The sequence below is a fragment of the Symsagittifera roscoffensis genome, chromosome 3, assembly GCF_963678635.1.
Source record: "Symsagittifera roscoffensis chromosome 3, txSymRosc1.1, whole genome shotgun sequence".
NCBI classification, from domain to species: domain Eukaryota; kingdom Metazoa; phylum Xenacoelomorpha; order Acoela; family Convolutidae; genus Symsagittifera; species Symsagittifera roscoffensis.
In genome coordinates this window covers 27,495,263-27,519,960 of record NC_087064.1, presented here as the reverse complement: position 1 = coordinate 27,519,960, position 24,698 = coordinate 27,495,263, and the positions used below count along the sequence as shown (strand labels likewise).

Here is a 24,698-nt window from a genome sequence, read left to right as displayed (position 1 = left end):
TTACACTTTATGAATCATTCACACAATACTTGAAGATAAGATGTTCATGTTAATATTGACCTATTTTCATTGGTGGGCGTTTAGCGTTAGTACTTCCAACATCTCAGTCTCTCAGACTCTTTTCAACTGGAATTCAACCCTAAGTGTCTTGTGACTTTTGGCACCAAAGGAGCCTTCAGAGAAACATTCAGGGTTTTCAGAAGGTTTATGAAAGCTGGTTTGATCAACAGTTTGTGTAATGTGTCAAACCCTACATTAGCAGTGCAAGGTTGGACAGAGTACTCGCTAGCCAGGAGCAGGAAAGCCTTATTTCGGCCTTCAGGAGTCTTCTATAATGCTTCATAGTTCAAAATCAGACCAAAATGCAACTTCAACGAAGTTTTTTAAGTTTATTCTCGACTCTTCTGGTCTGCATAACGAAATCGTAGAACGAAGTACAAGTGTATTTTTTGCATAGTTTAAAAATTAGAAAGGATCTTGTCATTTTTAACTCTAATATGTCTGTTTTTTTTTGAATTTTATGCTAAAAATTGTAACCTCATCTACGATTTCGTTTAAGTTTATCTCGCCCGACAACTACAATTCAAGTTTTCTTCAGGCCATACCATCTGCTTACATGATAGCCGGCCACCAGATCAATCGAGTTTGTTTTCCACCGGGACAATCGCGGACTTCGAGGGTGAACTCGACCATTTGGTATTTTGGCACACAGCTGGACTCTTTATTTATTTTGGATCGATCTTCGACCTCCTCTTTGATTATGTTCTCGCACATCAACTTGTTATACCTGAAATTAAGCTAACTTTGTTTTAATTAAAGGGAAACCCGAAAAAGTCTCCGTCCCTTCAATTATCCATGTAGTGTTTTTATCTAAAACTGTCGTTAGGTAAAATCACAATTAACTCCCGTCTACATATTAATCCGGTACACATGCGAGTGTGCGACATACGAGATGCTCCTTTTTGTTTTTTCTTAAATCCCCCTTGAGAAAGTCTTATATCCGCCCATAAAAACGTTTCCACAGCAGCTTGAAAGTTTAAATAAATTCGAAAATAAAACTCCAGCTCCTTACAGATCTAACAGACCCCTTAACAAACGCAAAAACTACATTAAAATAAAAAAAACATTAAGTTTTATGGGTTAGTTGAATTCAAATGCCATTTTAAAGTAATCTGAACTTATGTATTTTACCAGAAAGTCGGCATGATTCCTAAGGGTTTCCTCAGAGAAGACTTGGCGATGATGCCATTATCGAAAGTTTTGTTCTCCCGCTTGTAGATACACCCATACCATGTGAACATATCTGGCTGAGTCAGCTCACTCTGCAGCCCACTACAGGATCTACCATAATAGGCGCTGTCCACGAACAGGTCTCTGAGACCTGAAAATAAAAGGATCGGGGGAAATCATTTCTGGTTGCCAATTATTTCCAAAGGTATTAAATTACGCAAGCAGTTTTTGACAACCCGTACTGTTTTCTCGCGTCGCGCACCTCAGACTTTCCAGAAGATTTCGACCAAATTGGATCTTTTTAGGTTCCCTCAACTGATTTTCCGAGTCATCCCGAAACTGCGATCTCGGCCAACAAAACTTGTTAAATTAGTGCATTTGGTGCCGATGGTGTCTTCAGAAAAGATTAGGTCTATGTTCGACTAAAAATGGATGTCATGAATTAGTACCAAAGACAGGATCCATCTCTTAGTTCCGCTCCTGAAAGGCGCCTTAGCCGTCAGTTTATAGTAACTTTGAGGGTGTGGATCACCTTGAACCAAAAAAGGCAACCAATGAATTTCTGGCATTTGAAATTATCAAAACTTGAACTAAAAAATCGACACTTCCATACATCCACCGTGCCTCCTTCAGCTTCCCCTGCCCCCTTATGCTTTTCTAATTTAACATACCCATCATGTTTCCTCTGATGTCACAGTCCTTCTTCTCCTCGTCTCCCTTATGCCGCTGCTCATCACACCTGGGATATATCTTGTCCCAATTGTCCTGCAGAAGCTGCATCTGCCTTGCGCAACTCCGGTTTAACTCTCCGCCATCGCCCACGGGAGCTCCAAAAGAGACCCGAGGCACCACGGATAGCATCAACAGCATCACACCGGGAACCACATCAGGGCTAAAAAAAAAGAGTTCAATTAGACGAATTTACTTAAGCCCCTTCAAGTCTCAGAAACAAAATGGTCGGTGTAGTGGATGGCACTAGCTTATTTTTAAAACCACGATCCTTATGAATGAAATCATCACATTAACAAGTTGTTATCCTAAACTCAATTTTAAAGCCACGGCGGGTGAGATACGATAAAATTTCGATAATTTATTGATAAATTTAGTCAATCCGCTACGTAACTGTAACTACGTATCAGAAAACTGATTGGAAAAAATCATTCAACTGGAAAAACGTTAATATTGTCGGAGGTTTCCATGTAGTTCTTTTGACCAGTTTTCGGAACAATACGGAAAAATAAGGCCGCAAGAGGGGACAACATAGCCAACTGGTAATCGTGACGACAAAAAATTAAAAGATGCGATCAGGATATTGTTGTTTAAATTATTCGCGGGCCCTGCCTCAAAAATAAATGTAATAGTTACTGTAACCCAGTACTTGGACAATTCTATCTGCTTCCCTAGGTTTAAACGCCTCCCCTATATTTCCCTTATAACTGTCGGATCTCAAATTTGTACCTACATCCTGGCAATGTTTTCAGTGTTTAGCTGTCGTTGAAATATTTAGGTGTTTCATTGGTAGTTTCTTTCGGCTTGCTCATTTTCTCGTGAGTGGGAAATTGAAAATTACTTAAGATTTGCATTAAACAACAGGCTCACCGCTGACAAATTTTATTCTGTGATGAAAAATCAACAGTTTTAAAACTCAATTGGCTCTTTTGGTCCTTTTTTACGAGATTTTGTCAAGCAAAAGTGAAAACATGCAATTTTTCAGGTGAAAACAGGTGAACATTTTTAGGAGTGTACCATTGGATCAAAAGAACGAATTGTTAACCACCTTTATCGTGCCCATTTGAAGCCAATCTTTCTGTTATTTCTTAAAAGGTAGAACCTTGGCTTCACTGTAATTAGCTTTGTACAAAAATTGGCGTTAAAAATGACAAAGAATTGTACATGACCACAGGGGCGGATCTAGGATTTTCTCAAGAGGGGAAGGGGGGATATTCAAAAAAATTTCGAAAATTAAAAAAAAAAATTTATCGACCTTTTTCTTACGTCGACCAATTTGAATTTTCGAGCTTTCTCAAAGTCCTAAAAAGACTCTGATTTGGCGCAAATTTGTGCGCCGCAGGCAAAATTTTAAAAAAGGAGGCCAAAAAAGCGTTTTTAGGCATTTTTTGGAAATTTTTGACCAAAAATTGCGTTTTTTCGGCGCCAATATATACTAATTTTGAGGAGGAGCCTCAAAATTAGTATATATTGGCGTCGATGGCGCCTTTAGAAAACTTTTGAGCTCAAAATAGTTCAAAGGGGGACCCTTTGGGTCGGCAGGGGGTCGAATCCCTGAAGAAAGGGCGTCCGCCCCCCCCCCCCCCCTAAATCCGCTCCTGCATGACCAGAATATTTAGCCATGACAAGAATATTTGACCTCAAAACTTCAAATTTAGAAGTTTCAAAATCTGATCTAAAAAGTGGGGTGAGTGTAAGTTGATCTAAAACCACTGCACATATTGGTATGATGATAATCAGCACGACGAACTCTGTACAGTACAAATTTTGAGCAGTAGCAAAATCTCATTTCAATAATTTTTCTGGGGTGAGTGTGGGCATTAAGTTGTTCCTAAACCACTCATCATAATAGTTTGTGGTGGCTTTTAAAATAATCGAAAACCACTGATAGTAATTGTGATATTTTAACTAAAACACTTCTGTGCGGTACCAAGTCTTTTGAACCGTACTTTTTTTATTTATTGAAATTGTCAGCCTGGAGGATCTGTTGCAATAGGTTATTTTATGACGAAAAAACTATTCAAATTTTCAATACTAAACATTACGAGGCCAAACTGTGCATTTTGTGCAATGTTAGCGGAATCCGCAACAGGCCAAAATCAGATTTGTCGCGGAATCCACATCCTTGCTACTTTTCTTTGAGCTTCTTTGCTGTTATGAATTCCACAAAAAAAAATTATCAAAACACTTTTCCGCTCAAAATCGCTCCAAAAATAGACGAATTTGCGGAATCCGCAACCGTGTTTGCGGAATCGAAAACAGTTTGTGGAGTTCACAAACAAACAATACGACATATGTATAGTTAAATTGAGCTGTTGCTGATTCCGCAACTGTAAGCGGAATCCGCAAAATATAAGTGGAATCCGCAAATTGCAATGGAATCCGCATTTTGTTTGCGGATTCCGTTTACATATATGTATATATGTAGTAGCGTTTAAAATTATATCTTTTAATTACATGATTTGATTTCACAAGAATAAGAATTTACTAGATCAATGTTTAGGGTTAATGGAATCCCAATTACTGACCAGTATTTGGGATCGATGAAATCCCAAACACTGAACTAATACGAAGATTTGCTATGCGTTGGGTTTCTAATCACTCTCAACCTAATGACTCCAAATAATGATTTTATTGCATAATTATTCCATATTGTTCCAAATTTTGGGATTTCATCAATCCAAAATACTGACCTATATTTGGGATCGAAGGAATCCCAAATACTGACCTAATTTGGCGATATGCTGTGGGTTGTGTTTCCATAAACTTTCACTCCACTGACTACATTTACTGAATTTATTCGGCGGTATGCTTCCAAAATCAGTGTTTGTGACTGACGCGATCCCAAATACTGACCTAATTTGGCGATATGCTGCTGTTGTATTTCCATACACTCTCAACTCAATGACTCCGAATATTGAAAATATTCGGTTTCGTGTTTCCAAAAAACTAAAAGATGACATCCACCAATTTAGGTAACCAATGTTTTAAGACTTGTTCGTGGATTCCGCTGACAATGGTTAAGTCCATGCTTTTAAATTCTGCATTGCTAGAGACAAGAATTCCAACTCTAGCTTTCAATTGTTCATATGCAAGTTCAGAATTGAACAAAATTCGGAATCCTCTTACAAGTTGCGGAATCCGCTTACGTTTGCGGATTCTGCTTACATTTTGCGGAATCCACTTACAGTTGCGGAATCCAGAACAACTAGCTATATTAGCTTATTGCGGAATCCGCAACACAACAAATGTGTCGACAATTTGACGTTACACTCCTATGTACGCGGAATCCACGGAAGTTTTGTAGGTGGAATCCAATTATATTTTGTAACACGTTTAAAGATTAGTTTTTGGAATCCAGGAACATACAGACACGAAATTGTGCGCCTATCCAGTGCACAGTTTGGCCTCGTAATGAAAAAAAATCCTGTTGAAATTTTCGTTTCAATTCATTTTCTGAGTGGGTGAGGGTGTTAAGTTAATGCTAAAGCACTGATCGTAGTAGTGATAATATAAAACACGACGAATTTTGTGCAGCAGAAAATTTGAGTTAAAGCAAAATTTCATTTCATCAGCTTTTTTGTGGTGGGTTAACAGGTGATTGTAAGCCACTGGTTGACGTTTTATTTCGACTACAAATCGTTTGGGGGTTCCGACCGTATCGACTAAAATTCCTTATGATTTGACTTTTTCGAATAAGTTTTTTCCAGTTTTTACCAATTTTATTAGCTTTATTAATAGGAATAGCAAACTTGTAATTGGGCGGGAAGATCTTAAATTGGTGTATCCGGGGATGTCAGCTTGATCTAAGTTGTGATATTTACAGACCACAACAATTCAGTGCGGTGAGTTGATTTTTAGAAAATTCGACTGGCTTGGGTTTTTGTCCAGGTGCAACTTTTGGTTATTTGCAATTATGGCCAGTTGAGCTTTGATGTTGCTGATTTTTGGGCCAACTTTAGGCTCGGTGCGTTTTTGGCGTTGTGGATAATCAATCGTCTGGCTATTTTCCGCTAATCTGTGGAATGCTGAGGCGAGTTTGAGAGCACAATTATGCAGTATCCACTGGCATCGAAGGCATGTTAACGCAGGTTGGGTTGCTAGAATGCGATCAAAACTCATTGCGTTTTTTTGTTGCGGGAAAACCACAGAGTAGATATGAGTGTATTTCAGAAAATTAAGCATATATTCGGAACAAAATATTCTCTGATTTGTGTTAATCAAGCTCTACGTCGAACAGCCGTCGATAACCAAGATCGTTATCCTGAAATTCTTACGCCGTATTAAAAATTTTTGCGTGAATGACTCCTTTCACTCCGTAAAAAAAACCGGAAACGGCTTTGGAATTCAGTCTCAAATTTACTGACCTGCTTATGTTTTTAGTAACTTTCTTTTTTTGTCATTGAAACTAAATACCCAAATAAAAGCGCTGGCAACGCTAAGGCAAACTTTACTGCTAGGGGAAATCTCTAAACCGCATCGCATTTTCTGCGTCTCAAATGGACCAGGTCATCAACACATTGATTCTGAGCAGAGGAGTTAACCCCGAGCTCAAAACTCTGTTACACAGCAATCGGTGCTTAGCCTTGTGTCATCATTGTTTGACCCGGTAGATTTTGTTGATCCGTATACCGTGCGGGCACGGAGATGTCACTCATGCTTGAGGCACCGACTTCTTGAATTTTATTTTAGTTTACTTTCAGCCCATCAGAATTGAGTATTCAACATCTCAAAGTAAATTGTGAAAAACTCAAAGTAAGAAAATAAATCCAGGCCATTAGTGTTAATACTGATCGATTATATAAACAGCAGAAAAATTCTTGAAAATTTAAATTCATAAATTTTGATGTTTATCTGAATACTATTGCGGTTGTAACCCGCAATTTGAATTATTTTTGATTTTTTTTCCACGGATTTAAAACATTTTCTGTTAAAATTGACTTCAATTTTGCGAGAAAGGCTTTTAGCCAAAAGTAACGCTGAGCGATTTTGATTGGTTGAAATTTTCAAGCGTTCGGCCGTTTAAGCGTAGAATCTCCCCTGCTGGCACGCTTGTTACCTAAAAATATTTAGCCACTGATTGGTCAGCAGTGGGACGAGACACTGCCAAACAGTTTGTACCACATATTTTTTGAATGGCCTTTAGGTTTGCCACTTTTAGATCAGCTCACAATCACTTGTTGCTTTTTGATTGTTCACTCGATGAGGTTCGTTTGCTCATGTTCGGTGACAGTTCTGGATCTTTTTGTTCTGTTGCATTCCTTCGCGCTAAGAAAACGGCTCTTGCGAATGTCAAATTGCGTTCGTCTTCGGCAAAGCCAGAGTAGCCCCAATGAAAAAACTTTCGATTCCAAATTTGGATTTTCAAGCTGCGCTTCTTCCGACTCGTCTGAAAATTATATCGAAAAAGCTCTGACCCTGAGTTTTTGTTTAAGAAATTTCATGGACTGACAGCACAACAGTCCTTCAGTGGTTGAAACCGGCGAGCAAACTGTCCGTGTTTGTTGCCAGTCGGGTAGCCGAAGTTTTGGAGTCGACATCAAGTGACCAATGGTTTCATGCTCTAGTAGTGACAGCCCTGCTGACATCGGAACCTGACTTGTTACAGCAAAAATCCTGAAACATAGTAGTTGGGTCAACTTCCCTTTCATTTTTGAAAACTTCTGTTTAGCCTTTCACGTCAAATAGGAAAGTCACTGAGAAAATCCGCCTCGAAGGCAATCCGGTCTACAATTTGAATGAGAGTTTAAATTTTTTTCCCTTTTTTTCGCGCTATGCAGCCTCAACTGACTTTGGCTTCTCTCGTTAGAGTAAAGCTGGTTTTCCAAGATATAGCGCATGGTCGCATATTTCTTGAGACTCTTACCAAGACATCGTAAAATCAGAACTCGAATAAGGTCATAATCGAAACATGGCAACTCGTTACCGCAGAAAAGGAACACCGTTACGCAAATGATGTCTGATCTTCCCGTTAAACACTTAGGCTTACTCGAGCCGCAGTTCTCGAACTTTGGGGTCCGCTTAACCTAACCACTCATCGATCTTCCGAGAAATACTTGGATTTCAGTTTACCTGTTTGATGACCCACACAGCTCACATTGACTTGGTTTCAATCACAAGCTCATGTGTGATTGCAACTGAGTGCTTCATCTCTAAGCGAGGAAAAACGTCGGTAACTTGATCGAACAATAGTACCCTTTCTGTAGGAGATGAAAAAGAGCTCCAAATTTGCTTAAAACTTTGAATGCAGAGGCTCCATTGTTGCCCGTTCATCAATGCATTAGGTGAAAGTATAATTCATCTAGTGCAACACATCAAAGTGAAGCATGGGAGCGAATGGTTCGCAGTTGTAAGCGCGTGTTCTACTTGATCTTTCGGCCGCGAAAATTGACTGAGGTGGTTTTGAACCTTTCCATGTGCTTAGTCGAAAGTTCGCTTAATGCCCGTCCGCTCACTGCCGTTTCCGACAATCCCAGTAGTCATGAGGCGTCGACGTCAAATCCTTTTCTGCTGGTCTATCACAGTTTGACGTTTCCCCACTGAAATTCGAACGAAAAAGTTTTTCACTCAAAACGCTATAAACATGCGCAGTCCTACGCAAACGCAACTTGGCAGCGATTAAGTCAGTACGGTTAAGTCAGTACGCCCCGGCATTCAAAAAAAGAGTTAACTGGCAATCTCTTTCCGGAGATACTTTGAAAATTGGAGATGTAGTGTAGTCAGTTGAATCAACTAGTCCTAGGGGCCACTACCCATTAGCGCGCATAACGTCGCTAAACTACGGAAAAGACAAAGTCGCCCGTCGTTCCACAAACTATACTCAACCGCTCATAAAGCTTGTTCCGGTTCTCGCTCCTTCGGAGACGGAGGATGTTAATGCTACTTAGCATTATGTTGAAAGTATTTTTACGCTATTATAATGCAAAACATATGCTAAACTTACAAGGCCGATATATTACAGTTGGTAGCATAGTTAATTGCCAATCGATAGCTTAAAGATTCCAGCCCTATTGAGGTTGCGGTTTTTCTAAAGAGTAAGGCTATTTGAACATCAAAAAAAGACCAGTTGCAAACCGTTTTGCAATAAATTTTATGGTTAAAATGATATTAAAAAATAGTTTTTTCATTGTAAAATTAGGCTTGAAAAAGTCCACACTTCGTCGAATCTTCCTAAAAACAAGAATCGGAAAAATTCAAATTTCCGTGCAGATTCCATGCAATTTAATTCTGTTCAATAAAGTGTTTAACCAGAGTTTTACCGTTTAAAATCTTTTTGAGTTTACCATTTATTTCTCTTTGTTTCTTTTAATTAGAAATAAGCGAGAATTATAAAGTCTTGAGCCGTAGCCAAACTTTATTTGCTTGAAGGTGTCTGTTGCAATAGGTGAAGAGTTAAAATTACGTCATTTTTGATAAACATTGTTTAATTTCTCAAAGTTACATAAAACAGCGTTCTTTCTGGCGACACTATATAAAGCCATTTGAGCGTTGTTTCTTCAGTTTGTCCAAAAAACTTGAAGCATCTTTCAAATTTTTCGGTATGTGAAACAAATGAAAACGCTAAAATGGTTTTTCTAATGTCTGGTACTCCGTTTTGACATTTTTACCACATTTCAACGTTTTCTGCCCTTACCTGATTATAAATTGGACCACGGGCGCCATTTTTGTTGTCTTTTTCTTCTGAATAAATCTGCACGTTTTTAATTTCAAACACTACATAAAATCTAACGAATAGTTTTATTAATTTTATACGTGGTTGCTGGAACAAATCGAGCAAGAGATATAGTTTTGCGAGAAGAAACTGCAATTCAACTCGGCTGAACATTTGTGACTGTATCATGTGACTTATTCTCTCGTTTTTAAATCTCACTTTTCTTCATATGCAACATTCAGTTTTATGCCGAGCCTCTTGGTCGTTTATTTCTGAGAAATGATTTTTACAGCGAACAAAGACTCAATCAGATCAGGGTTTTTACAAATGCCGTTTTAAAAATGTTGACAAAAAAGCGTTTTTCCGGCGCGCGTTCCCCCTCAAAAATAGTTTACATTGGCGCCAAAGACGCTTTTACAAAATTTTTGAATATATGTCGGCCTGCAGCGGATGTGGTAAGATAGTACCAAAGGCGGGACCCTTTGATTGGCGAGGGAGTCGAACATTGAGGAGGAAGGGGGAGTCCGCAACATCCTCCCCTCCACCTCTAAATCCACTCCTGTTTTGCTCTTTTCATTCTCCAAATTGTGATTTAAGTAAGGCCAGAACAAACAAGAAGAGCCGGTTACTGCGCAAACAATGCCGGAAGATCCCACCACAAATGTCTCCAAAAAAATTGGAAAACGAAAGCTTTATTTTCAAGAACTCTTGGTTGTTTTCGATTAACCGCCATGTAATAAAAAAACTTTCTTTACAATTGAACCAAAATTACTCAGAAAAGTAGATTGTTCACATGGTAAAAAACCAAAATGGAAGCAATTTTACTGGAATAATAAGACCGATATTACATTTTTTTCATCAAAATCAAATTTTTGCATCTAAATCAGTTGATGCAAGGCTCTGAGTATCAGCCCTGCATTTTTAAATTAACCAAATCAGATTTTGTCAAACAAATTTCATTATCATGATTCATCCATTAGTGGAGTAGAAACATACAGAACTAATTTTTTAGACATTTCTAGTTCGGTTACTGAGGGTTCGTACTGACAGCTTTACCCATTACCAATGGATCTATATGGTCTTTTAATGGTAGGAGCAACATTTATTTAATACCAAAAAACTATTTTTTATATTGAGTTTTGTACGGTTAGGAACTAGTTATGGGCAGCCTATGTTTAGCTTACCTAGAAAAAATTTTTTCAAGAATTTATCTTTTCTCACTGCAAATTGCCAAAATAGAAAAAAATCATAACGATTTTCCAACAAGAAAAATTTTTAACCAAACTTTTGATCAGAACAAATCTTTCTCATTTTCGGTGACATACATGAGGGTATGAGCTATCTATAAACATCGAATCCAAACGGATTGCCAATAAAAATGGCCTATCACAACGTGAATAAAACAAATATTTCGTTAATGGTTAATTCTCGTTCTGTGCTTCTAGCGCCACAATTGTCTCGGAAGCCACAAGGTCATCTAACCAACATAAGTAACATCAAACAACATACATATGTATAGCAATCATATTTATAACAATTTTGCCATTCGTGGCTCTTATGAGAACTAGCATTGTGTTTTTAAGTCCCCTGAGGACTGCGTTGTCGGATTTTCATGATTTCTTCGAGGTTTGACCCTCTGTTTTTGTTGCTGTTTTCTTCTCATCTTCGTCTTCTATTTTTCGCGTATTTTTTCGACGTTTGGTGCGTCTGTTCTTTCTCATTTTCCTTTGTCTTCTGGTTTTGAGTGTCGATTGCAAACAATTAATTCACGTTGATTTGACAGGGTGTCCGTGTTTGAACTGTGGCTTGGCGACATGAGGTCAATTATGTCAATTGCTTTGTACGACGATTTTGGTTTTATGGACTCAAAAAAGTTTGACGAACGCTCTATATTCTGGCGTTTTTTCGTTAAGTTCCATTTCTTGGATGAAGCTTTTGATGCCCTTGTTTTATTCCTTCGGCTTGGCCTCGGTAAGTTTATCACCAGTTGGCGAATTGATTGTGACTCTTTCTTCTCCGCCTTGGTATCTTCTATTATTTCGATTGGGATTGCGATGCCAAATGCCCCTGTTACGGTCGCTTCCCTGGTACGAGTGGATTTCATCGTTGCATATTGTTCTTTTACTGTTGGTGGCGTTTTCTTTTGGTACAGTCTCTTGGGTAACGGTGTATTAATCAGGGTTGTCGAGGAACATTCTTCGCTTGAAGAGGCTGATTTCTCTGGTGAATTTCGTTTTATGAGCTCTTTGCTAGTTCACGGTAGTTCCTCTGTTTGGAACAGCATCTCTCTTGTGGGCGCTTTTTGCGGCGGTTTTCCGTCCGTTCTTTTCCCTGTCGGTTTGGCCTGGTGCTTCTTTGGGATTTCTTGTGTTGTTTGGCCCTGCTTTTCTTCCTTCTTCAGTTTCATGTCGATTGCCTCCTCCTTGAACATTGGGTTTCGTGGTGGGTACGGCTGTTCCTTGTCTAAAAACGTAAAAAACGTCCTGTTCTAAGTACTGATTTGTACGCAAGTTAATCACTTACACAGGAAAGCCTGCATGGTCCCTATTTTGATGGATTTGGTACAAAAGCGAATTCACTGGTGTTTAAGAAAACACGTCATGATTTTCTTAAATGACGTGTTTGTGTACCGAAAAATTGCACCCTGCTGTGTGAGGTGTGTACGTCAAAATTTTTCCATCGCTTATTTCATATCTTTATTCAAATGATTTTGGGTATTTGATTCTTTGGCTAATCTTAATGCTTTTCTTGGTTTTTGTTCAATTAACTTTATGATGTTTTAGGCTGTTTGCCCATGGGGTCTCGTATATCCTAGGTTTACCTTTTTTTTCAATGGCTTGTGCCCTTCTTGTTTTCACACCTGTTGTACCTTGTGCGCGTTCTTCTTTTGTTATTGGAGGGTCTATGAGAGTGGGTCTGGTATTTTTGCTGGCTGTCTCTGGACTGTTTCTTCGTCTTCTGACCATCGTATGATGACGTACAAATTTTTGGCTGGCAGCGGTGATTGCATCAATTGCGTGTCTCGCGTTTTCCCAATTTAGGTTTATCAGTGAACTAGTTGTTGCTAGGTTTGATAGAGATGTGTTGGTTTTTCTCTCCATGTGCGCCTAGAATGGTGCGATTTTTGTTAATCCGGGTGCTAGTTTGACTGGTGTGTTGTTTTTATCTATTCCTTTTAACCCTAGTCTGCGGTGTAGTGTTATAATCATTCGTTCTACAACTCCTATCGATCTATGTTCGTAAATGGTGCGAATTTTAAATGCATGTTGTTCGATTGGCAAAATAATTGACACATTGTGCCCTGAATGTGTGTACCTGATCACATCTTTTTTTCCTAGGAATGCCGTTGTTTAAAATGCATCATTGTATAAGTTTTTCTTTCAGTTCGATCTGTTCATACCCGGTTATAAATCTGGTTATAAATCGCACCATTCTAGGCGCACATGGAGAGAAAAACCAACACATCTCTATCAAACCTAGCAACAACTAGTTCACCGATAAACCTAAATTGGGAAAACGCGAGACACGCATTTGATGCAATCACCGCTGCCAGCCAAAAATTTGTACGTCATCTAACGATGGTCAGAAGACGAAGAAACAGTCCAGAGACAGCCAGCAAAAATAGCAGACCCACTCTCATAGACCCTCCAATAACAAAAGAAGAACGCGCACAAAGTACAACAGGTGTGAAAACAAGAAGAGCAACAGCCATTGAAAAGGAAAAGGTAAACCTAGGATATACGAGACCCCATGGGCAAACAGCCTAAAACATCATAAAGCTAATTGAACAAAAACCAGGAAAAGCATTAAGATTAGCCAAAGAATCAAACACCCAAAATCATTTGAATAAAGATATGAAATAAGCGATGGAAAAATTTTGACGTACACACCTCACACAGCAGTATGCAATTTTTTGGTACACAAACACGTCATTTAAGAATAGTGAATTCGCTTTTGTACCATTTCCATCAAAATGCGGACCATGCAGGCTTTCCTGTGTAAGTGATTAACTTGCGTACAAATCAGTACTTAGAACAGGACGTTTTTTACGTTTTTAGACAAGGAACAGCCGTACCCACCACGAAACCCAATGTTCAAGGAGGAGGCAATCGACATGAAACTGAAGAAGGAAGAAAAGGAGGGCCAAACAACACAAGAACATTTGTCTGAAATCAAAGAAAAAAAACCGTTTTGACCGAAATTTAGCAATCCGCGTGCATGCGATGCATCAAACTCCGGGTTAGAGGCAGCTTTAAAGCAAGGTACTCAAAAATTTTGGAAAGCAATAGCATATGCATCGAGATTCCTGAAATCAGTACAGGAGAAGTATTCAGTGAAAGAACTTGAATTCTTAGGGGTCGTGTCGGCAATCAAACACTTTAAATATTACCTGAAAGGAAAAAAATTACCGTCATCACAGACCATCAAGCTTTTTTCAGCGCATTAAGCGCAAGTAAAAAATCAAAAACGAGCCAAAGCAGGCTCACAAGATGGATTGACCGACTCATTCTTTTTAATTTCACATTAAACACTTGGCGGGAACAAAAATAGGGCTAGTAGACTAAATGCCGCGTAATGCAGTTTGATAAGCAGCACCCCCAAGCGCGCATGATGAGGAAATTGTAATGGCGTCAATTAAATCAATCATTTACAAATTTGAGATGTTTGACACTTAACTATAAGAAACCTAGCCATTCAGAAACGAGCACCGTATCGACTGATCTGAAAGCGCGCGGAAAATAAAAGAACACTAACAAGCGATTTATAACCGCATGTGCATTCCAAACAATCCAATTAATACTCAAGCGGTCATTCGAACCAAACAAAAACTTTTCAGTTTCTCCCTAAAATCACCCGGTCATTAGCTGCTCAATAACAAAACAAAAATTAAAATTGATCTATTGAGGAAACTCGGAAAGTCAACGTCCACAAACTACAAGGAGAAAAAAAGCAATTACAAAGGGTTCAAGGGTAGTTTCATCCCCGACAGCGCAAGAAACAATGAGGGAAATCATTCAATGACCAACGGAGTATGGACTGGTGACTCAGACCGGGAGGAAAGCCTGTCTGATCCCAGATGGAAGAGGCGAAGTTCAACGACAACTACCACTTACGAAAGATATACATTTTATACAACCAAAACAAACATATCCGACTCTCCGAAAATCAAAGATGCGACACAATCGATACAAAAGACGCCAGAAACAACAAACCAACTCTATAAACAGATCGAACCGAAAGAAAAACGGGAAAAGGAAATTGCATCACAAACCACGACATAGAGAAGAAGCAATTACCCAAACAGAGCCGAAGACTGAAGCTCGAGAAGGTAACACATAAATTAATTCTCAATACAAGTACACGGAGTATGAGAGTACTGCGTTGAACGCGCCAATTATACAAAAATTAGACAGGAGGAGTAAATACCAAAAGAGGTACCGAGGACGATGAGGCCGAAAACTTATACAATGATGCATTTTAAACAACGGCATTCCTAGGAAAAAAAGATGTGATCAGGTACGCACACTCAGGGCACAATCTGTCAATTATTTTGCCAATCAAAAAACATGCATTTAAAATTCGCACCAACTACGAACATAGATCGATAGGAGTTGTAGAACGACTGATTTTAACACTACACCGCAGACTAGGGTTAAAAAGAATAGATAAAAACAACACACCAGTCAAACTAGCATCCGGATTAACAAAAATCGCACCATTCTAGGCGCACATGGAGAGAAAAACCAACACATCTCTATCAAACCTAGCAACAACTAGTTCACTGATAAACCTAAATTGGGAAAACGCGAGACACGCATTTGATGCAATCACCGCTGCCAGCCAAAAATTTGTACGTCATCCCACGATGGTCAGAAGACGAAGAAACAGTCCAGGGACAGTCAGCAAAAATACCAGACCACTCTCATAGACCCTCCAATAACAAAAGAAGAACGCGCACAAGGTACAACAGGTGTGAAAACAAGAAGAGCAACAGCCATTGAAAAGGAAAAGGGAAACCTAGGATATACGAGACCCCATGGGCAAACAGCCTAAAACATCATAAAGCTAATTGAACAAAAACCAGGAAAAGTATTAAGATTAGCCAAAGAATCAAATACCCAAAATCATTTGAATAAAGATATGAAATAAGCGATGGAAAAATTTTGACGTACACACCTCACACAGCAGGGTGCAATTTTTCGGTACACAAACACGTCATTTAAGAAAATCATGACGTGTTTTCTTAAACACCAGTGAATTCGCTTTTGTACCAAATCCATCAAAATAGGGACCATGCAGGCTTTCCTGTGTAAGTGATTAACTTGCGTACAAATCAGTACTTAGAACAGGACGTTTTTTACGTTTTTAGACAAGGAACAGCCGTACCCACCATGAAACCCAATGTTCAAGGAGGAGGCAATCGACATGAAACTGAAGAAGGAAGGAAAGCAGGGCCAAACAACACAAGAAAGCCCAAAGAAGCACCAGGCCAAACCGACAGGGAAAAGAACGGACGGTACACGGAGTATGAGAGTACTGCGTTGAACTCTCAGTCAATCATTTTTGCAGATAGTTTGTTCAGTGCCTTTCGTTTATCTAACCAGTCGTTTAGTGCCCCAGCAGTTAATTTTGATTCCATTCTACCTGTTTGCATCCGAATTTATATTTGTTTATAAATTTGTCTGCTTGCAGTTTTGTCTGTTTGCTAAAAATCCTCAGCGAGTGTTGATTGGAACTGTTTCTAGTGTCTCTTTATGTAATTAGATCACACCTTTGGTAACCATCAGAATAACCGCGAGATTTGCATATGTATTTTTTCAGTTTGTAAGTGTTAGATCCACGACATTCTGGAACTCAGCCCTCATTTTTATCAAACCATATGATCCTGTTTGAAATTGGTATGTCCTTTTGGCATTGCCTTCGATGAAACTGAAGTTTCATTGTTCTATGGTTCGTTAATCCAGAGGGATATGGGAATATGCATAATTTAAATCGAGTGTCGAAAACAATTTTTGTTCTTTCCCATTGGATTTCTTCATTTGTGAGATAATCTTTAAAAAAAATTGTCATCTGATTTTTTAAAGTATGTTTATGTTTATCTTAGGAAAATGTAGTTCTTATTTTACTGTCTGAATATTTTTTTGCGGTTTTTACAATTAGGCTTATGAATTGTTTTTCCGAAAGTTTGTCAAGTTTTTTGATGTGCTTTTGTTCTATTTGTTTTTTTTTGTTTCAACTCTTTCTTGTATATGACTTGGGACTCGTCTCTCCTTCTAATTTTTTTTGGATAGCATCTTTCGTCAATTAGCTTTTCCTAACGTGATATTTTAGTTTTCCAATTCAAAAACAGAGTTGTTTGAAAAAGCAGTTCATCCATTGTTTGATTTAGGGGTTTCAGTTGTCATTCTTGTGAATGTTGAACACTTGTTGCTTGTTTGGTTTGACCGGTATCAATCGGATTCCTTTTTGTGGTAGAATGTTTCGTCCTAGAATGTTTGCTTTCTGGTCGTCGATTATAATGAATGGGGCTGATTGAACGGTCCAACCCACTGGTTCTAGTTCAATAATTAGTCTTTATTTTGGGATGATAATTTCTCCACTGTATCATTATAGATTCCGCGCTGCATCTTCGGTCGGGATAAATTTAAATCTTGCTGAGTTATTGTTATCGCTTTTCGTTTTTCAATGATAAATGACATTGGGCTTGCGGAGTCGGCAATGACGAAGATTGCGTCCAATTTTGTTTTTCTTTTAACCACATGTCCGTTGAGATCAACCATCTTCGTTGATCTTTGCTAGCGTTTTTGTTTCAAATGCCTCGTTAACTGCCATTATCTTGAAACCGTCTCGTGAAAATTCTTTCCACCCGCTTGAAGATTCGAAAAACGCTTCTGGGTCTTTCTTTTTCATAAACTTTGTTGTTTTTTCCGTCGTTTTCTGTTTGTTCTTGAATTACTTTTCGCAAGTTGTTTACGTTGTTGATATGGCACATTCGTTGCAAATTTCGTCCTCTGCAGGGCATGAATGCAGGTGGTATCGTCCAAATTGTTTTCCACAATTATAGCATTGTTTTTGTTTTTTTCATTAATTTTTCCGAATAAGCGCCTGTTGTCCGCTGTATTTAGTGATTCGCGTGGAAAAAATTGTCGTTCCATATGCCCGCAGCTTCCCTTGTTTTACGGGTTTTTCTTGGTTTTCTTTGTACACCCCAGCCTCGAGGTTGTACATAACATACCGATTCCCGCTTTAATTTTGTGGGCAATGACGATCCGATTGGGTTGGTTTTTATAGTCCTACTACGTTTGACACCTTTTTCGCGGCGGATTGCGTATTCATACGCATCTTTTGGGAATCTGGTTTCCGATAATAGCTAATTTGTTGTTACCCATATATGCATTGAATGTGTCTCTGACCCAATCGTTTTCTATATCTCCGCAGTGTCGGCGTGATGCTAACTCAACTAGGCTTGCGTGGATCTATTCTCATGATTTGTTCTTCTTTTGTTTTCGACTACCAAAAATTGAATCTTTCGAAAGCGGTTATACACGTAGTAACCAAAATGATTTTGTAATGTCGTTATTAGTTTTTTTTCGTTTTCACAGTTTGTAGGTCTGAATTCTGTTTTTCTGGTAGAGTTGGCATTGTCCTTCGGCGCCCCAGCACAGAAATACGTAACTTCCTGCCTTTGCATCCGCTTCGACCCATGCGAATGAGTTGTATGGTACGCTTTTTTCTCGTGCCTTCTTTTTCCAAGCCATTGATCTTTTCCTGGTTGCGCACGTCGCAGTTTTTTTTTGTGTGCTTCCGTCTCACTCGAAAGTTTTCATTCGTAATTGGTTCTGTTGGATCTGTTAGTGCTGGTTTGTCACGCAAAAAGTTTCGTACTTCGATATCATCCTTTGCGAAGTATTCCCCTTCTACTATAGCCGCCCACTTCGACCACTCTAGTGGCGGCTTTGCTAATGCTCGTTCCCATATTGGGCTTAGGCTTAGATGTTTTTTTTGAATTTTGCTGGCTGCTCCATGTCATACCATAGGGCATGAGCTATCTATAAACATCGAATCCAAACGGATTGCCAAAAAAAAGGTCCTATCACAACGTGATTAAAACAAATGTTTCGTTAATGTTTCATTCTCGTTCTGCTCTTCTAGCGCCGCACTCTGTCTCGGTAGACACAAGGTCATTTGACCAACATAAATAACACACATAAGTATAGCAATCATGTACTTAAATAGTTTGCCATTCCTGACCGGATGACAATCCGAATGAGCTTCAGCGCGAAAGCAACGAGACCTTCCATGGTTTATTAAAGTTTTTGTTGATACATTTTCAAATAAAATTGTCAAACATTTCATAAATTTTTATACCTAACAAAGATTGTTTCAAATCTCATTAAAAACCTTATTTCCATATATGATACAAGTATGAGTAGTAATTTCCCACGTACCAAAAAAACTATATGTCTAGCATGTTTTTAAATAAGTTTTCAAATAGATGAGCAGCTTTTTATTGAATCTGGAAACAGAAGAAAGTTATGCAGCCAAGTCGAACTTCAAAGTCGGTTCAACTTGCAATCTCTCAAAAAAGGCCAGAGAAGTAAGATTTCTTACGATATATAGACCTCGCTTCTCGAAAAAGTAAGTTAATCATTAGTTTTTTTTCTAGGGTCGATGAGGCTGAACAATAATTGAGAGAAAAACTTGCTGGAAGTTCTCTGATTTGAGACAGCCCCTGCCTTCAAAAATTGCCATTGCCTTCAAAAATTGCTAATTCAGTCATTGACTTTTCAACTGGACGAAAAAAAAAATCCAGTTTTCGGAATTGTTTCTCAACGCCACTTTGTGAAGCGGTCGGAATAACAAGACTGCTCAAAGCAGGTCGAAATCCTGAAAATTCCAGGAGCCCTCTCTAGTCTTTCAAGCAGCTTAAGACACTTGATCTCATTTAATGAAAAAATAAGAACGCATTTTCCATCTTTTGTAGTGGAAAAACATTAGCTATTAGGAAAAGGTCATGTTCAATAGGATGATTTTTGTCTTTTGTACAGCAATATATGGATGAGTTAGAACAAGAATAAGCACAAGTTATGCGTTTAAGAAAAAAAGGAATATAACGATATGATATACAGTTGGAAAACTATCATTTAATTGGAACAAGTTAGCTTACTGCCCTCCACCCCCTCAAGCAGTTTAGGGTTTTTTTCGGTTCTGAGTTGCAATTTTCAGCCAATCAGAATCGAGCATTTTAGATGCAGCGCTTAGAAAATTTAGCGCGAATTAAATGCTGGAGTAGAAAAATTTAACTAGGTCTATCTGGGGGATCTATTTTCTTGAATTGTCTATAATTTTTCTATCTTTGCAATATTTCTTCTAACCTTTCTCTAATTTGAAAGTTTTGAACACAACTGATTATTTTCCCTAGTAGTGCAATATTTGGATATATAGGACTGAGCTGCAACAGAAATTTACAATTTTGAAAAAAACTTCTTACCATTAAACCCCAAAACTTTCATTATAATCTTTGAATGTGTTACTTTTCTCAATCTGTGTAACATTTGCTCGAAAAATACAAAACGACAGAAAAAACCAAAACTTGTGACAAACTAAGATCGATGTATTCTTCACCGTCTCTTTTGAAAACAGTCAACCTACTCTTTCGTAAATTTTCTTAAATGTTTTTGTTTAGTAGAGTTATGCTGTTTTCATCGGAAACGGATAGACATTTTTGTAAACTGTTGTCCTCATCTGTTGAATATTGAAATTATTGATGTGTCATTAAACTCAGAAAACATCCGCAGGGCACAAAAACTCAAAAAAAATTGTTTTGTGCATAATTTGAACCCTTATGTGGATTCACCGGTATAGTTACAGATGAATTTTAGCTTGAACTAGCGCCATTTTGTAAAAAAAAATTACGCCTGATACGTCGCTCAAAATTGAAGCGTTTCAGCAAAATATCAGTTCTATCTGCATTGTCTTGCTGTTTCGATTTTTTTAAATCGCTCAATTAGATTCTTTGGATCAAGTTAACATCCTCCCCCCAAATAGACAAAGTTAAGATCCTCCACCCCAGCGCTTAATTTAAATTAAATTTGTTAACCGCTGCATGTAAAATGCTCGATTCTGATTGATGAAAATTCCCAACTTAGAACCAAGTTAACATCCTCCCCCATTAAACGTGTTTAGGGGGGAGCATGTTAACTTGGTCCGATTCTTTAAAGCGTGATAATAGCACCCATTCAATTTTTCATTATACAGAAACTCAAAATATAATTCCAAAAAGACGCCAAAAAAGAGATGAATCCAACAATGATTTTATAAAGTCCATCGAAGAACGCTTCCTGTTTCGTGTTTTTCATTGATGAAAAAAGCAAGCAGATTTTTTGTAAAATACCACCAAGTCACGACTTGATTCGTTTTCGGTGCTATAGTTTACACTAAGAAATTGAGCGAAAATTTGAACCTTTTCATTAAAAAAATCACAAACTCATCGATATCCTTCATTGATTTTACAAGTTAGGTCAGCTATATTGTTTTATATTGTTCTTTGCCAACTGAATTTGTATTCAAGTTAATTGGTTTTGGTCGCGCCCGGGTTAACCTGTTTTTTATTATCAAAAATTGTTAATGAAAATCGTACTGAATTTTCATTATAATTTCATTAAAAATTTTATCAAACCACTTGACAAAACGTCCCACTCAATGTTAAACACAGACGAAAAATCAAAATCTGATGTCCTAAATTTTGGATGAATTAGTCAAGCTGATAAGTTTCAATTTATAACGTTATAGTCGCGAAATTACGCAGTAATTCACAGACATATTTAAACAGTTTGATTGTCCAATTGATTTCTTGAGAATTCTCCTGCTATTTTCAGGCCTCTTTATTTGAAAATTTTTTGGCATTTTCATTCTAGATTACTTTTTGTGCCTCTAGCGGGGTTTTGAAGTACTCCTCCCAGAAGTTTGAAGTAATGGAAAAGATCCAGAAGTGGAAGTGAATCATCGCAGTTTCCTCCGACGCTAACTCCGACAACAAAAGTATGTCTTAAAGACTCGGAGGCAATGAGAAAGTTTACACTTATTGTGAATTTTAATTCTTTTCAACAGCAGATAATTAGCAAACAATTCTGCTCTCAAATTATCCCAACTCTTTTATCCTTAAATCTATTATCCCTATCTCTAACCAAATTATCTCCTATGGCAACCAAAGATTTGTTGTTTGTACTCTTTCTCCAGTGAGTCTTTCTCTATCTTGAGAGCTTCAATTTTGTGTTCCAGCCGTTTACGGCTTCTCCAAATTTCAGGAGCTGTATTTTGAAGCTTCTGCTCTGAGTGTTTCTTTTTCTCAGTTCGTCTGCAAACTGCACGCTTATAAACTCCAGCTTCTCGCTGTTGTCCGTAAACGTTTCAGCTTCTTATACATGGTTCATTATTGTTCCGACTTTCGATACGAAAGTGACGGAATATTTGTGCTCGGTGTGGGTTTTTTTCTTCTTCAGACAAATTTCGACTTTTTAACTAGCCATTTTTGACGGATTTTTTTTATACCATTCAAAAGGTATTGTTGTCCTGAGCTCAAATTTGAAAAGATATTTCACCTGTGATCATTTTTCGTCAAGTTATGGGGGTTTAAAGATTGCCATTTTGGCCAATTTGGGACAATTAACGCGCGATATACTTCGCGCTATTAACGCGTAAGCGGAGATTTAATCCGTCTTATAAATCGTTCCAAATTGGTTGAACGAAGCTTATTTGCCATAATTGATATGTTACAAGGAACGAAATCTCTCTTTTTGTACTTTATATGGCGTGTGGGGGGATGATTTTCATAAAAATTTTCAAATTTAAAAAAAAAAATTTCATTTTATTTTATTTCATTTAATTTTTTAAATGTTATTACTGCTGCTCCATAAAACTTAAAAGGCAGTCGGAACATTCAGGGCTTCGCCCTGATACGAGCAGTCTTGTCTTATTCTTTTCCTCCACTGTCATTGACACTGCTATTGTTACCGTTACCGCCTGATGACCTGAACTTTTTCCTGAATAGGGATTGTTTTGTTTTTCTCAAGTTTTTGTCATACAAAAAAATGAGTCTTCCTATTTTTGGTTTCAATTAAATAAAAAACTAAATACAGAGCGAATTTTTCCTTGCCTCACATTTGCACAAAACAATGACCCTCAAAAAAGGATTTTCTAAGACCACTTCCCGTCTTTTCTTCCACGACTTTTGCAAAAAACGACCCAATGTTTGATTCAATTTTGTTTAGAGAAGACTTTTGTCTAAAATTTTGTGGGTAAACTCCATTCCGTTGAATATAGATAATTAGTGCTCCTATTAATATGATTTTTTTTCATAAAATTTTCATCATTTTTTTTTTTTCACTGTATAACTATTCAAAAACTCCGGGCACTTCCAAGGGTCACTTCAAATTACTTGTTACCAGAAGTGCAACAACCAATCTTACTCAAAAACACTATTTCCGGCTGGACAATTTTTCAAAATTGAATGCCATTAACGCTTTTCCTGCTAATTTTACGAGGCAAAGTTTTAATCTTGTTTTCTCAGCAACAAATATTTCTTTGTTATCCATGGTTAAGAAACAAATTTTTGTTTCACGATTAAACAACCTGATCCAACTATTGTTATGATTATTACCATCATTGCGAATTTAACCAATTAATCATCCCCGAAACTTTCAAGTGCCAAACGATCGCCTGCAATTCAATTTTTCAGCCTTTGATTATTTTCCCACTAATCGGAGAAGAATTTTGTCCGGTTTTCGAGTCTGCTGGGAATTCCAGCTTTCCCCTCTCCAATTGCGAAGCTTTCAACTTTGAATTCCGTTTGTGCTCAAATCGGCAGTTTTATCCGTTGCTTGGTACTCCATGCTAATGTTACAAAAGATTTCTTGGTCCATAATGAAATCCAAACCCAACAAGACTGCTCGTATCAGGGCGAAGCCCTGAATGTTCCGACTGCCTTTTAAGGTTTATGGAGCAGTAATAACATTAAAAAATTCAATGAAATATAACAAAAAAATTTTTTTTTTCTAAAATGTGAAATTTTTTAATGAAAATCATCACCCCACACGCCATATAAAAAACAAAAGGATAGATTTCGCTCCTTGTAACAAACCAATTATGGCAATTAAGCTTCTTTTAACCAATTTGGAACGATTTCTAAGACAGAATAACTCTCCGCTTACGCGTTAATAGCGCGAAATATATCACGCGTTAATTGTCCCAAATTGGCCAAAATGGCAATATTTAAACCCCCGTAACTTTACAAAAAATGATCACATGTGAAATATCTTTTCAAATTTGAGCTCAGGACAACAATACCTTTCGAATGATATAAAAAAATTCCGTCAAAAATGGCTAGTTAAAAAGTCGAAATTTGTCTGAAGAAAAAAAAACCCACCTCGAGCACAAATATTCCGTTACTTTCGTATCGAAAGTCGGAACAACAAGACTGCTCGTATCAGGGCGAAGCCCTGAATGTTCTGACTGCCTTTTAAGGTTTATGGAGCAGTAATCATCCCCCACACGCCATACAAAGTACAAAAGGATAGATTTTGCTCCTTGTAACAAACCAATTATGGCGAATAAGCTTCTTTTAACATCATCCCCCCACACGCCATACAAAGTACAAAAGGATAGATTTTGCTCCTTGTAACAAACCAATTATGGCGAATAAGCTTCTTTTAACCAATTTGGAACGATTTCTAAGACGGATTAAATCTCCGCTTACGCGTTAATAGCGCGAAGTGTATCGCGCGTTAATTGTCCCAAGTTGGTCAAAATGGCCAAAATTACTATCTTTAAACCCCCATAACTTTACGAAAAATGATCACAGGTGAAATATCTTTTCCAATTTGAGCTCAAGACAACATTACTTATCGAATGATATAAAAAAATTCCGTCTAAAATGGCTAGTTAAAAAGTCGAAATTTGTCTGAAGAAAAAAAAACCCACCCCGAGCACAAATATTCCGTTACTTTCGTATCGAAAGTCGGAACAATAAGACTGCTCGTATCAGGGCAAAACCCTGAATGTTCCGACTGACTTTTAACGTTTATGGAGC

At 37.9% G+C, this 24,698-nt stretch overlaps 2 protein-coding genes across 2 annotated transcripts in view; both read right to left on the bottom strand.

Moving 5' to 3' along the window:
* LOC134841199 (long-chain-fatty-acid--CoA ligase 4-like) overlaps positions 1 to 24,698 on the bottom strand; it is a 454,776-nt gene that overhangs the window by 330,690 nt on the left and 99,388 nt on the right. The window lies entirely within an intron of this gene.
* LOC134842743 (uncharacterized) lies at positions 510 to 9,776 on the bottom strand. Its single transcript, XM_063859222.1, has 4 exons — positions 9,593 to 9,776; positions 1,902 to 2,122; positions 1,192 to 1,381; positions 510 to 787 (listed from the first exon to the last, which is right to left on the bottom strand). The coding sequence occupies exons 1-4, from the start codon at positions 9,619 to 9,621 to the stop codon at positions 613 to 615; spliced, it is 615 nt and encodes a 204-aa protein (XP_063715292.1). The 5' UTR covers positions 9,622 to 9,776; the 3' UTR covers positions 510 to 612.

Bases quoted from the DNA above. Each gene is read 5' to 3' on its own strand.
- LOC134842743 (XM_063859222.1), bottom strand. From the start codon at position 9,621: ATGGCGCCCGTGGTCCAATTTATAATCAG. The intron at 2,123-9,592 runs GTAAGGGCAGAA...CTTTTTTTTTAG, and splicing joins GTGGTCCAATTTATAATCAG to CCCTGATGTGGTTCCCGGTG. The intron at 1,382-1,901 runs GTATGTTAAATT...TTTTATTTTCAG, and splicing joins CATCAGAGGAAACATGATGG to GTCTCAGAGACCTGTTCGTG.